Source organism: Anser cygnoides, chromosome 10 (assembly GCF_040182565.1).
Source record: "Anser cygnoides isolate HZ-2024a breed goose chromosome 10, Taihu_goose_T2T_genome, whole genome shotgun sequence".
Lineage (NCBI taxonomy): Eukaryota > Metazoa > Chordata > Aves > Anseriformes > Anatidae > Anser > Anser cygnoides.
The window spans coordinates 5041234-5055109 of NC_089882.1; the positions used below are offsets into that span (position 1 = coordinate 5041234).

At 39.0% G+C, this 13876-nt stretch overlaps 1 protein-coding gene across 13 annotated transcripts in view; it reads right to left on the reverse strand.

The window, feature by feature from the left end:
- Nucleotides 1–4690: 4690 nt before the first annotated feature.
- Nucleotides 4691–13876, reverse strand: part of CNTN6 (contactin 6) — a 144842-nt gene continuing 135656 nt past the window's right edge. For 4 of the 13 annotated variants that reach the window (XM_048070623.2, XM_048070647.2, XM_048070615.2 and 1 more), the window contains 5 exons: nucleotides 13416–13531; nucleotides 11894–12080; nucleotides 8543–8655; nucleotides 6999–7167; nucleotides 5669–6298 (listed from right to left, as the gene is read on the reverse strand). In XM_048070623.2, coding sequence (XP_047926580.1) covers nucleotides 6198–6298; nucleotides 6999–7167; nucleotides 8543–8655; nucleotides 11894–12080; nucleotides 13416–13531 — 686 coding nt within the window. In that variant the 3' untranslated portion in view covers nucleotides 5669–6197. The other 9 variants (XM_048070572.2, XM_048070562.2, XM_048070602.2 and 6 more) reach the window with 5 other exon arrangements.

A 13876-nucleotide genomic window follows, 5' to 3' on the forward strand; every position in this document is an offset into this window, starting at 1 on the left:
AGAAGCAGGAACACAAAAAAGTAGTTCTAGCTCAGCCAGAGCTAGATTTTTATCAGCTCATTTTAGTCAATAAAGAAAGAAGTCAATCACTCTTGGAAAATAGCACATTCCAGGCCTGTATATACCAGGCCAGTACAATCGCAGAATAAATCAATAACCACATTAATCAATACGATGTAAACTGCTGATCTCTGTGGATAAATTGTACCTGTGTAAGAAGGCTTTCAAATAAATTCCAAACCCACTCAAACTGCATAGGCTTTAAATCTACTAAGGGCAGTGGGACAAGTGAAAGATTTGTGTTGTTTCTCTTTAAAATCTCTGGGAGAGCAGGGCTGCAGAATAATGCAATTAAACCACGCTAGCAATGCTCACGCACTCTCACACAAAGTTCGCTTCGTGGTGCGTGGAGAGCTGCAGGAAACGTCCCTCAGCTCAGACGTGCCAGCCCCAGGGTGCTCCTCATCAGGCAATACCCCAGGAGGAAAGGCTGGGCTGGGTATCAAGGGCGTGCAGAGGAGGGACGGTGAGCTGCAGCTTGGTTGTTTTACAGCTCTGGCAGCTGTAGGACGTTTGCTCCTCCAAGCACCCCATTTTTTTAGAAAAACCCAAACCCAAACATTGTTTTGTTTTGTTTTATTTTATTTTATTTATTTATTTATTTTATTTTATTTTATTTTACATGCTACCACAGTAGTATCCCATGCAAGACCGCTGGCAGAGACCACGGACACATTGCTCAGCAGGGAAAACCTGGGTCACACCAACAGCCTCTGGCAGAGCAGGAGCAGGAGCAGGAGCCAGGCAGCCCAGTGATGAGCCAGTGCCTTGCCTACCCTGGCCCATCGCCCACGCTGTCGTGGAAAAAGCTGGATTAACTCAAGTGCAAAATGTCTAGGGACTCGAACATGCCTTGTGACAAACTTGCAAGGGGGTCTTCTGGTAGCCCTTTGTGTGTCAGAATTATTCCAGTTCATTCTCTAAAGATAGGAAATGTTTGGAGACATTTTTCAGTACTGAAATATACTGTCGTACATATAATAGGTTAAGCAAAGGAATGATACATAACAGCATTATTAATATGACATTATAATTGCTACATTAGACATATTTTCAAGTACTAAGTGCTAGAAACTGATAAAAGGAAGAAGTTCATATTAAATAAATAAATAAAACTAAATGATTGAAGCCATTTAGAGGCCATTATTATACCATGCTGTCAAAATGTCCAAGTGACCTTTTCTGCATGGTAAATTTCTCCAAGAAAGATTTTATACAGACTATTTTAATAGCACTGTTCCTCTGCCTCCCCTTCCCTTTCCTCCCCGCCCCCCCCCCCCCCCCGCCACCCCAAAAAAGACAAAAAAATCATAGTTTTTGTTTAGATAATGGTCAGAGCAAGAGAAATGCCAAATCCTTATACACACACTGAAGATGACCAGAGGCTTTATATACCAAGCTTTTGCAACCTTGTGTACGTTTTTTTAGGTAGAGGGATATTTCTGAATGCCTACGTATGAATGCATGAATGCAAATGTAAAAGAATGGCATTCTTTGACATTTTTCATCCACAAGAATCCCTTGGTAAGTGGCAGCACTCCAGTAATCCACTCACAGTGGCAGAAGACAGCACGCAGACATCATCTCAGCCCGGTGGCTGGGGTAGGCTGAGCCACTCCTCGGGATAAATAATGCAAAGACCGCGAGGCTCTGCTCATTTCCGTACTATCTGTGCTTGGAAGTTCTCATATCCTTGTAGCAGAATTTCAGTAGTCCACTGTGAATATTTCCATACCTCAAACCACATTCACCCAGAGGCTCTAGCATGGCTGCATCCACACAGACCCTTGCAAGCTAGCCAAGGTTCAAGGTAACCGACATGTAAGAGCACTGAGATGCCGGTAATGGTGCCTTGGAAATGTAGGAGTGGAGGAAAGGCATCAGGGATATTCAGGGTAAGGCAAGATCTGCCCCCGCTTTTGCCCAGGGAAGAGCAAAGAGCAGCTGGATGTGTGAACTGAAAACCGAATGGATGAAACCTGTGGGGGCGGAGGGAGGGAGGCAGCGCTCCCAGCCATCGGCCCACGGCAGCCCCGCGCCTGCCAAAGCCTCTCCGAGCAGATTAATTCTTGCTTCCACACAGCAAATCATTGTGGGAAATTCCCTGTGACTGCAGTATAGTCAGATATTAATAAAAATCTTTCTTTGCTTTTGCAATGTATTTATATGTAAGTGTGATTTAGAGCTCTGTGTCAAGTCCTCACTGGCGCCGCATACCAATGACCTGCACAAAACACAGGGTGCTTCTGCACTTCAGGTTAATGCTGATTTAGGGGCTGGTGCAATAGCACACGCAGGCTATTTTGTTTAGTTTCTTGGCATTCATATTCAAAAATTGCTCTATAAAGAGGGGGGAGGCATTAAAGAAAGTTTAAATGATCTTAAATCACAATGAAACATTGCATTTGGAACTAAATGAAACATTTGGATAGACTAAAAATTGCTTTTTTTTTCAGGGAGAAATATTTTGTTGATGTATTAAATTTAAAATGAAAATCTCTGACTGTGACTGGTCTTAGATTTTTCTACTTTGCTTAGGTCATCAAAATAAAATAGGCGTTACTCTTCCAGCTGTTGGAAAACTTAGCCTTGTCTGTGACTTGGTCCAGTACTCTGAAATGTGGTTCCCAGTACTGGGCACCTCTAGGTGGGGTTGTTTTTTTGTCTTTCCTTTCCCTTTTCCATTGTTTTCACTTTGAGTTCTGGTTTTAGGGGGGTTTATATTGTTCTTTTTTTTTTTTTTTCCTGCAACGAGTGACAAAACTATTTCATCTTTTTTTTTTTTTTTCCTTTTCATGAAAGCTGCCAGTCAGCTGAACCCTTGCTATTTCAGCACCAGCTGTGTTAATAATATTTTCTAAAGACATTAAATGAAATGATTAGAGTTGGCCACCTGGCCTTTCCTAAACCATTCTGCAGTTTGACTAATCCAGCTTGATTCAGACATCATTTTGCCCTAGTGAAACATCAAAAAAATATGGGGGAGTTAAAGAGGAGGAGGAAGGGCCTCCACAATTTAGAGGACTTAATTTATTTAGAGAGAGTAGGGGGCTATCATCATATCTTTGTTTAAATGTAGTATCCTTAAGACTCCTTAGAAGTTGTGATTTAAGGCATTCTACTCTGGTTTGAGTTTTTCAGTGCTAGGCAAATCTACTTTAGGAAGCACAGCAGCAGAACAAAATAGTGAATTAGATCAATTTAAGTTCTGTTTGCTGAAGTAAACATCTCCTAAGGGAAAGAATGAAAAGATTGTTTGCTAAAGTTGCACGTCTCACTTGGTTTTAGTAGCTATGGTGCCAAACAGTTGACTCCTGCATGCAGAGGAGAGGAGAACATTTAGCCACAATGGTGGAACAAAGCTAAATGATGGCCCCTGTCCATCTGGTGGCACACGGCAGAGGATCTGATAGGAAACATAATGACCATTGGTTATCACCTTGGTGTTGGTCCATCCTGTGTGAGTGCCTGCACATATACTTCGACTGGCAGTCCCAAGGCAAAATAGTCACTTGGAAATCCACTTGTCGCTTCAGCTCTAAGGAAGTTCAACGAGAGAATAGCTTTGCTCAGTTAGCAATCTTCCTATTCTTAGGGTTTTCCCTTACTTTAAAAAGGGCTTCTCCCATGGGAATGACAGAACAAGGCTAAGGTAGAAATTATGAAGTTAAAACACAGGAGAATTGAAGAGACTAAGCTGAAAAACATCTACAGAGAGAAAAGCACCTTGTAATGAACATTAGTCATGTATACAGAAATGAAAACAAATGTGAAGAAATATTTCATTGTTTATTGTCACTGCAAGGAAAAATGTTTTTACTTCATTAGGGTATTATCAGGATTTTTAAATACCATATCCACTTCTTTCTAAACTGTTTTCTTCTGTTGAACGCTATGTTAAACCTCCTCCTAATGACTCTTGTGATTAGCATCTTTGTAGAAATCCCAGAGGACAGGCTTCTAAAAGTGGCATTATATTTCTAGAGCCTCCCTGTAATTAAGCATCTATCAGGCCTTCTATTCAGCTGCATATGACTGCTCACAAGAAAATCTTTCTTTGCTTGAATGAAAAGAGCTGTTTTGTTTAAACTTAGTGAAAGGATCACAGTTATGTTATAAAATATAAGAATCCTAGATTCAGTTTAACTGAAACAAAATGTACCCGTTGCATACCGGATACAAAAATTCTGCGAGTGAATTGCAATGGCAGCGACAAGTTGCGCTTAGAGACCTGCTGGGATGCAATGATGCAAAAACCTCTGTCAGAGCTCCACCAGAGGGGTCATCTCTTTGAAAAACATTGTTGAATTCAGTATGAGGATTATTAAATATCACCAGATGTGAGTAATATTTGCCCAAGTTTCTACAATAATTTCTTTAGTCTCTGTAGCCGCAAGAATATGAAACACATACTCTTTTGGCTTTGATAGCATCAAAAGAAAAAGCAAACGTTTAACAGTGGGTACAATTCCTAGCGAAACACGTTGTCCTAGGGATTCAATATCCTTTTCATTCTCTGGAGTGCTTAAATCAAAATTGAACATTGTTTCATAAAGCATGCTCTTGCTATGTTTTTATTATTTATGATTTCATTTTATATCTGAGCGTGTGGAGTTCTCCCAGGAAGGCAAGCACATGAGTCCTGTCAGTAACCTCAGGTATCGAAGTTTTGGTAACTTCCTATACAACTTCCCATTCTAAGACTCCTTCTGCCTATTTGGCTCCCATACCCATGGACAAGAAATGTGTTTTATTACACTCTTTGGAGAATTATCATTCACAGATGAAACTGCATTTTGCTTACCCATGTGCTTACACAATGCCATCTCCATTTGAGCCCTTTTCACATGAGAAAAGGGGAGGGAACTTCATTAATTTGTGGTACCAAATGGTTACAAAGGTGAGATAACACATATTTGACAGTGTTGAAAAGAAAATTTACTTCAGAATAAGGTGGGAATGAAAAAGATCGCATCATTACAAGGTATCTTTTCATCCCCTACTAGTGATGTGAGACAACAAATACCTTTTATAGGACGCTGTTAAAATACAAAGCAGTGTGACTTCACATTTTGAGCTATATCTATCGACTTGAAAGCCATGATCACTCTGGTGTTTCATTTAACATTCTAATAACTCAATAGATTGAAGGATTTAATTAGATGCTTTTATTTATATTTCAAGATGATGAAAATCAATGGTCTTCTCATTTACCTTCACACCTAGCCCAAAGACGAATCTACACTTCCAGGCTACAGCAAAGAATAACAATGCCAGCTGAGAGAGTAGCTGAACCTGCTGGAAGACAGATGTATTTCAATCTCCCCTTAAAAAAGGTATTCAGCATCTCTGCTATCTTTGTTGATCAGAACAGTCTTCATAAGACACAGTCCTTTAAAATGTATTTGAGAATATGTATCTCAAATTATAAAAGGTACTGTCCCACCCAGATCTGGTTCAAGGCTTGTTGATGCCACTGAAAGCTTCTCTATTGAATTCAATGGCTTTGGGTTGGTCCATATGACTCCTTTTATTTAGGTTTCCCTTTTCGGAAGAAAATAGCGTAGTACATTTCTTATAATGCATTCTATATTGTTCCCTGTAATACAAAAAAGAAAAAAAAGTGCAAAAAGTAAACAAATAACTTTTATTTTATTGAAACTTGCGTTTTGTTTTTGTTGTTGTTGTTGTTTTGAACAGGTTACAATGAAAACCACAAGATAAATAATGTCTATATCACAACTAATTTCAAGCCTCTTCTCAGTTACAACATCTTGGCATAGGTCTTTCACAAATGTCATACCATTACATTGGAGTTTCAGTGAGAATTACTGTTTATAAAAAACATGAGATCAGTCTCCTTGCAATCTCAAGTTATATTTGGCACCACCCATTTAATTAATGCATATACATTTATCCACGAATTTCAAAGCTTTTTTAAAATTTATGTAGTATCGATATTTACATTTTCTCAGCAGTATTGATCTTAATGTTTTCTTAGTAGTGTACATTCTCTATCTCCCTCCCCAATCCCCACTGTTTTTCTTTATTGGAAATGTTCGTTCTGGTAAAGTATTAAGATAAAATCTACAGATGGTTTACTTTTAAAAGTCCATGGCTGAACATTGCCTTAATCATCAAGGGAAAGAGTACTTAAGGACAAAACTCAAAAGCAGGATCCCAGATGTCAATGTATATTGCACTCTTTGGGATAATTTTATTTCTCCAGAGCTTAAACCTGTAAAGACATAAGCATAAAAAAATCTCTGATGTAAGTAAATGTCTGTCCAAATATGTATTTCTATGCAGTCTAGCATAACGGTATTCTTTTTCAAACTTTCAAAATGAAACATTAGCCACAAAGGTTATTTCTATTTATTCATTTTCAAGTTGCAGCAGCAATCCCAGGGAGTACGGTTTTGAATCATGTTCCCAGTCTCTACATGAATATCTGCTTTCAGGAGGGTTTTGGTTAGTTGGTTACAAAACTGTGCTGCATTTTGCATGAATAATAAGGTATTCATGCAAGCAGAGACCAGACCCTGGGTACCCACACCTCAACCATGGAGCAGAGCTGAGGGGCTCTGTCTTGGCATATGCAGCAGCTCCAGATCTGATGAAAATTTGTGGTGAATATGAAAGCTGAAGCTTTGACTTCAGCTAGAAAGCTTATTTGTCTGTCCTTCCCAATGCATTCCAGGCTAGGGCTCATGGAGACATACACTAAAGATTAAGATCACACCTAGGTGTTGGGAAATTGTTTCTCCACTAATGAACATGATAAAACCAGAGACTAATCTACATTCATCCAGTATTACAAAGCGACGAGAGGGAAGTCACCTACGGTAACAAAAAGTCTGTTAATCCTTTGTACTTAGAGGCACACACATTTCTTATTATGCAATAATATTCAGAGAAGGATAAAAATTCTCACATACTTGATATTTTTGGAATCCTAATTTCCTCGCTGCTACTGCCATCCCCACCATCACTGACTGTTCTTATTTCTATGAGATAATCTTCTTCAAATGGCACCAGAAGTTCAGCTGAAGTGTTGTTTGTCTCCAGTATATGAGTTTTGCTGTGTCTGTTTTGTCTGTACAAAATCTAAATAAAAAGGGGTTAGAAAACAAGAGTTACTTGATTTAAGTTTTAATGGATTTTTTTTAAATGGCTGAGAATACCTTCTGTCATGTCCCAAACTTTTCAGAATTCTGTTAGCACCCTGCAGAGTATTAAATTCCATTAGAAAAACATTTTTAAAAGTTCAAGAAAGAACAGAAGTTTGGATAGTAGCACCTGGGTTTCCACTTAGGAAGCGTATTTCTGCAACTAAATGTGAGGGATTCAGGGACTGCTTGTGTATGGGTCTTTTCACTAAGGTGTCTCTGGGCCATGGTGTGGACTGGCCACCCTGGCCCCATGCCCAAGTGCTCTGGGGAGTTTGGATGGGGATCGTGCAGACTATGATCAGCTTTGTCCTCCAAGAAGCCTTTCTTCCTTGCTAGCAATCTCGTGAAGACAACCTTTTAATATATTTATGCTAAAAAGAGCAACTGAAGAGCAAAGCAGAAAGAGAGTTAACAGTGATCATACAATAAATACGCAGTGAGCACTTAAAGCACTCTTTCCACATCAAAATGTAATAGGAAAGTGTAGCCTGGAAGCAGGTACGTTAGACACAAAGGAAAAGAGCTTAATAGACTAGTTTTAATGTTTTTCCCAGTGTGTGGAGCTACTCAAGCACACTCACTAGAATCTAAAAGGATATGATCTCAAGAAAGATTGCAAGGTGGATTTTTTAATATTTTTTTTTCAATCCTTTTTTCTCCCTGGGCATAAATAACTCTGCATAGACACTAAAATGCTGAGCAATGCAAGGATCTTGATCCTAGGAACCTTTCCTCATGTAAGTGCTCTCCACAACCATTTTTACCATCCTTCAGGAATAAAAAAGTCTTTCCTGAAGTCTTTTGGGGTCAGAGGCACTGCAAACAAACTTTAAATTTTACTTTCCTTAAAAAATAGATTTATAGAAGTGCTTTTTACTTCACTCACATTGATCTTTATGTGAGTGTCTTCCTACCTATTTTCAAAGATACATTTATGAATTGTCAGAGAGTGAGGACTTTCAAATGTATTTTATGCCTCTTTAATTCTTAAGAGACTGTTCTCTATTTCTTACAAATGTGTGAAGCTCTTGCCAAAAAAGATGTGAATGCAAGAATCTGATACAACTAAGATTACAAGGGAAATGGGACGAGAGTTCCAGTGCTAGGGACAGGATACCCCTGTGTTGGGATAAAGGCATCCTCCTCTGAATGAGATATTCTTCCATGTTTTGTATAAATGTCAGCCAACTTTCCCAATAACTCCAGAAAAATCACCTTTTTCCAGGTAATGAATAGTCACATTTCAACAAGTCACTTTTTGCACTTTTATAATAAATGAGTATGATTAATGAGATAAAGCAATGACTTACTTTGTAGCCTAGCACTTCTGATTCATTCTCCATTGTTTTTACGTGCTCCCAGTTCAAGCAGATTTTGGAATTTGTCAGTTTCCAGGCAATATTTGCCGGGGGTTGACTCGGTGCTTTAAAAAAAAGATGATGATAATCACAAGATACAACTGAATATTAATTTGCATAGTGTAATTGAATGAGCCGCTGACATGGAAGTAGCAAATGCATGGCTGATTCAAGTCTAAAAGAGTAAAAAATATTTTCCAGTCCATCATTGCTCTCATATTAGTCAGAATAAAGATCTATTCATAGCACAAAACCACTTACTGTGAGTTCATTTGGGAAATTAGGAAAAGCCTGACAATGTCTGACAGTTCAAGTTACATTTGATAGATTTTGTTTAAGCATTATGTTGTTCCTATCTATATTGTAATGGACTAGAGAATGTTTTGCTGCATGGAATTCAGGGGAAAAGAAAAAAAAAAAGCTAAAACTAAGAGCAGAATACAAAAAGCTAGATTTTCATCATCCATGAGTGCAGGTTACAAAGAGTTACACATTAAAGTCTCCATGTGATCCATCATGAAACATTGCAGGATTTTATAAATTCTCAGCATAATAGGCTGAGAGTAGATTTTCAAAGGCTTTTTATGCCTAAGTGCCAGGACTTTGAAAATTTGCCTACAAGTGACAGAAATTGAATCCTGTGAGAACATGTGAAGTTGAAACTGTGCCTTTGAGCTAACACTGTCTCATATTTAGAACAACACATTATCTCCATCTCCATGGTGTGTCCAACTGGACCTTGCCTGGGAGGACAGTGCTGGAGGTATTAGAGGAAATAGGGACTTGAATAGAATTAAGAAAAGAGAGGAGAGATATGGAGAAATAGGGCTTCTGGGTTATGAGTATCCCAGACCTGACTTTAAAATGTTAAACTTCTAGGATACTTCATTTCTCCCTGCAGTTTCTATATATTGATGACTAGCATACGTAGCTTAGAAGGCATGTTGATTTGGTAATACAGCATAATCTATTTCATTTCCTACAGAGAGAGAATAAATTGATTGTGTCTGTTATATTTGTCTGCTTCCTGACTATGGAGAAGCTTAATCCATCGCGCTGGTAGGGAAAGGAGGTGTTAGTGGGCCACCCAGGTGAATCTAAGCAGGCATCCTTCCAGGAGCCATAAGTCAGTGCTGGATAAATATTCATTTTTGAAGGTGTTTAAATACATTCATATGCGTAAAACCACAAATTTACTTTTTTTTTTTAAAAAAAAAAAACTTCCTTGCTGCTTTCAGCAAATATTTTAGATAAGGAATTCAATCACAAGACATTCACAAGAGGCAAAGGACGCCAAACTCTTTATTGATTGAGTACTTTCAAAAGTCTTGGAAGCCCTCAAATATCGTTCAATATCCACATAGTACTTAAAGCCACCTTAATTCATAGAATTTGGGCTGAAAAACCACCACTGCATGACTTCCTAAAAAAAATTATCTGTTTTTCCTCTACAGACCAAGAACCAGAATAGGCAGCAATGGATAGCGCTTCTGGTCCTTTCCAACCTAAATGATTCTATGAAGCAAAACATGGTGAACAACTCCTTAGATCTAAGATGACTGATCCTTTCCACAACTAACTTCTTAGAATCAACATTGTCAAGAATAATTCGTAGTCCTAAGTATGTGTTTAAGTTTATTAATTTAATGAAGTTACTCTCATGTTGTAGGTAACACATTTTTTGTTGTTGTTCTACTGAGTCTAGGTTTATACTTGCAACTTATTTCTAATATCTACATCTATTGAGGTATGTATTTGTAAAGAAAGAGAAAAAGCGATGAAATCTCTGAAAACCATAACATAAATAATGAAACAGAAGAGCTGAGCCTCATAACTGTTTTTAGTGGGAGCAGTATGCTCAAGGAAGGAGGACATCATTTCTACTTTCCTAAGTAGTAAACTCAAACCAGAATATCAACTTAGATCTTAAATTGATCTTAGACAAGTAAGCTTCAATCAGAATTGCACCTATCTGGCAGAAGGCCTATTTTAGTTTTGAGTTTTGCTTAGTCCATACAATAATGCCATGCACAGAACATTTTAGGAACCTTTGGCAATGAGTACAAAGACAGAGCTATTAGCTTGAAGCTAAAGCTCCCACTGTAGATGTGCATTGTTTATATTCTCTTGATGTATTACCTCTTCCCATATTGAAAGTGCCTGCATCTTTCAGAAACGAGAGCTTAAAAATTTAATATATGTTTTTAAATATTAAATGGGTTATTTGGACTTTAATTTTTAAATGAACCATTAGCACCATCCTGAGTTTGACAGAAGATGAAGACAATGTAAAGCAAAAGCAAATTCATTCCCTATATGTCCTGTCTCTTGACTTCTGTGTCTTTATTTTTTCTGTCATACAAATATACATAAAAATATAGAGAATCATTTCCAGAGATTAGTTCATTTTCCATTAGGAAGTTGTCTGTGAGAAGAATTTAGGGCATATGGGTACATAACAGATTACCAAAATTTTCTATTTTATGATTATTTTGCTCTTAGTGAGCATTTACTTTACAGGTTCAATCAGAACTTCCCTATTATCTTGGAGGATGGCCCCGTGAAATCATAGGTTTCATGAAGTTGTTTCTCACGAGTAGAGTAGCATATGTTTTTGCTTCTAATTGCAGGAAATTTAAACAATTACTCACTAAATAGTATTTATGTGAATGTATCACATACGCTACCGTCTGTACTGCACAATTTAGAGATCTCAGAAAAGCATCTTGAGAATTTAAGAGTTTTCTTTAAAAAAAAAAAAAAAGCCATATTCCCGTACCCAAATCTGTGGTTTGACCTGTGAAATATCTTTCCTTTATTGACTCTGCATCTCATTTGAAATCTCGTGAAAGCAAGTGCCACACTGCTGCAATTCAAAAGGAAATCCTTCCTAATAGTTGCTACACTGGAGGAACACAAACACCTCTGTTATCTAGTTTTGCAAGTGTAGAGAATTACCTTAGTACATACACATAACAAACCCAGAACCTCTCCTATGAAGACAGGCTGAGGGGGTTGGGGTTGTTCAGTCTGGAGAAGAGAAGACTCTAGAGATATCCTACAGTGGCCTTCCGGTACCTAAAGGGGGCTTACAGTCCGAGTAAACTCAGTGGTGACCACAAAATTGTTATCAGGGAAGAGAGGAAGAAGTTTCTTACTCACAGATTGCATTGCCTCATTTGATGAAGAAATTTGGGACCCCATTGATATTGCAACATTTAGCAGAGCTGGTCACGGTAAGCTGAAATGTCACTATCCCACTTGGGAGCTTGCAACATTTGTTGTACAAAATTGAATACTCACGTGACTTTTTAGTAGTGACATTTACTGGGGTGCTGGAGGGCCCTGTCCCTGCCGTGTTGTAAGCCCGAACTGTTGCAAAATACACTGTGTTAGCCTTTAGTCCTGTGATATTTTTGGCTGTTACATTCCCATTGACTCTGACTTTACCAGCTGCGCTTTCCTTGGGATCATCGGTCCAATATAAAACCTGGAAAGCCAAAACAAAGAAAAGGCAATTCGTTGTTTTAAATCAATTAAGGAATTGGCTGGGAAGCAGACACGCTGACAATGAAGATTTCAAGGAATACAAGACTTTTCATATTCAAAACTCGCAGGAAAGAAAACCAAGCATGAATATTTATAGAGAAGAAATAAAATTTGAGAGACAGAATACCAATTAAGAAAGCAAATCAAATCCTTAGCTTTATAGATGTCCAAAAGGAAAACTTTGATAACGTGAGAAATTTTAAAAGCTTGCTTGGTTTTATGGTTTGAACATACTTGAAAAAAATTTTAAATGATATAAAGAAATATTTATCTCAATCATCTAAGGGGATTTTAATTATTTTGTATCCTGCTTCTAATTTTGATTTTTAGCATTTGATTTTGGAAGGTTTGTGTGTTGTATGTGCCTCCTACTACCTTGCTTTATACATTTGTAATGAAAGCACAGAACTTAAAGTATTTCTGACTTGGTTTAACCTTGCTTTATTTTATCTACAAAAGATTCACTGTGCAAATAAAATGCCCAGGAATCATATTTGAGATTACTTTGAAGTACTCCAGCTAGAAATATAAAACTTCCACCACTCCCCCACGCTCCGGAGGCACTGCTGCCCTGTCCTGGCGATGTCAGGTGCAGCTAACACTGGGGCTCTGCTCCCACCCGGTGCTGGAGACCTGAGAGAAGCCAGAGGCAGGGTGAGTGCCACCGGGGTCTGGCAGCATCCATGTCCCCCCACAGCTCCCCCATCTCAGCCCCTGAAATGCCTGTCGCTGGATCTGGCCCTGAGCTCATGCCATTGTGCCGGCGGTGCACCCCAGTGCACAGGGCAAGCAGCCCGTCACTTACTAGTACATGAGCAGCTGCTCACTATGAACAGAAGTGAGAAGCCCAAAGCCTTTCAAATACGCCACAGCAGAAGCTTTGGATGGTAATGATGTGCATGTTCTTCTGTGAGAGATGCTGTGGGCCACGTGCATGTCCCCTAAAGATCAGCTGCCCCATTGCGCTCACGCAGTGTTACAGCTGTCTGAAGAGGGAGGATCAACCTTGTTTTATGGAATCAAGCACAAGTCATTTTATAGTGGTCATCACAAATGATTAAACTTGAAGTTTTAATTTACATTACAAAAAAAAGCCGGGACAGAACTATAGTCTGGGTCTATAAATGCTTGTGATTACCTCAGGTGAAATGTTGCTAATGAGAGTCAGGTGAAGAGCTCCATTAACTGCTGATTTGGCAGTGAGGGAAGAGGAATCAGGATATGAATGTGGCTGGGGAGGGGGTTTCTGTAAGGTGCCCAGCACCAGCTGCCTCACCTCGTAGCCCAACACCCTGCCCGTGAGCCTGTTCCACGCGATGGGCTGCCAGGAGACCTCCACCTCTGCTGCCGAAATGCTCAGTGCCGAAGTCCCTGCTGGTGCTATCTGTGGCTCTGGGTCATGGGAGAAAACAAAGCCAGGGGAAAAATTGTGGTATTAAAAGGGTGTTGTCTCAGAAACTTAATGAGATTGAAGACAAAAAGACAAGATTTTTGGTGGAAGCCGCAGGCAGAGGCTCAAGAACCCTGGTATGAATCCCTAGCTTTGCTGCCTGTTTACTGTGGAGCACCAGCAAAATTGTAATTTTTCAAAATTGATCATAACCTGTGATCTGGGACAGATTTTTAGAGGAGGTCAGCTGCATGGAGTGATCTGGGCCCTCTAACAGGTAAACTGTTTTCAATGTCTCCTGTTTTTTCCCAGCCACTCAGTGGGAGCTCCCTGGGGACAAGTCTGTT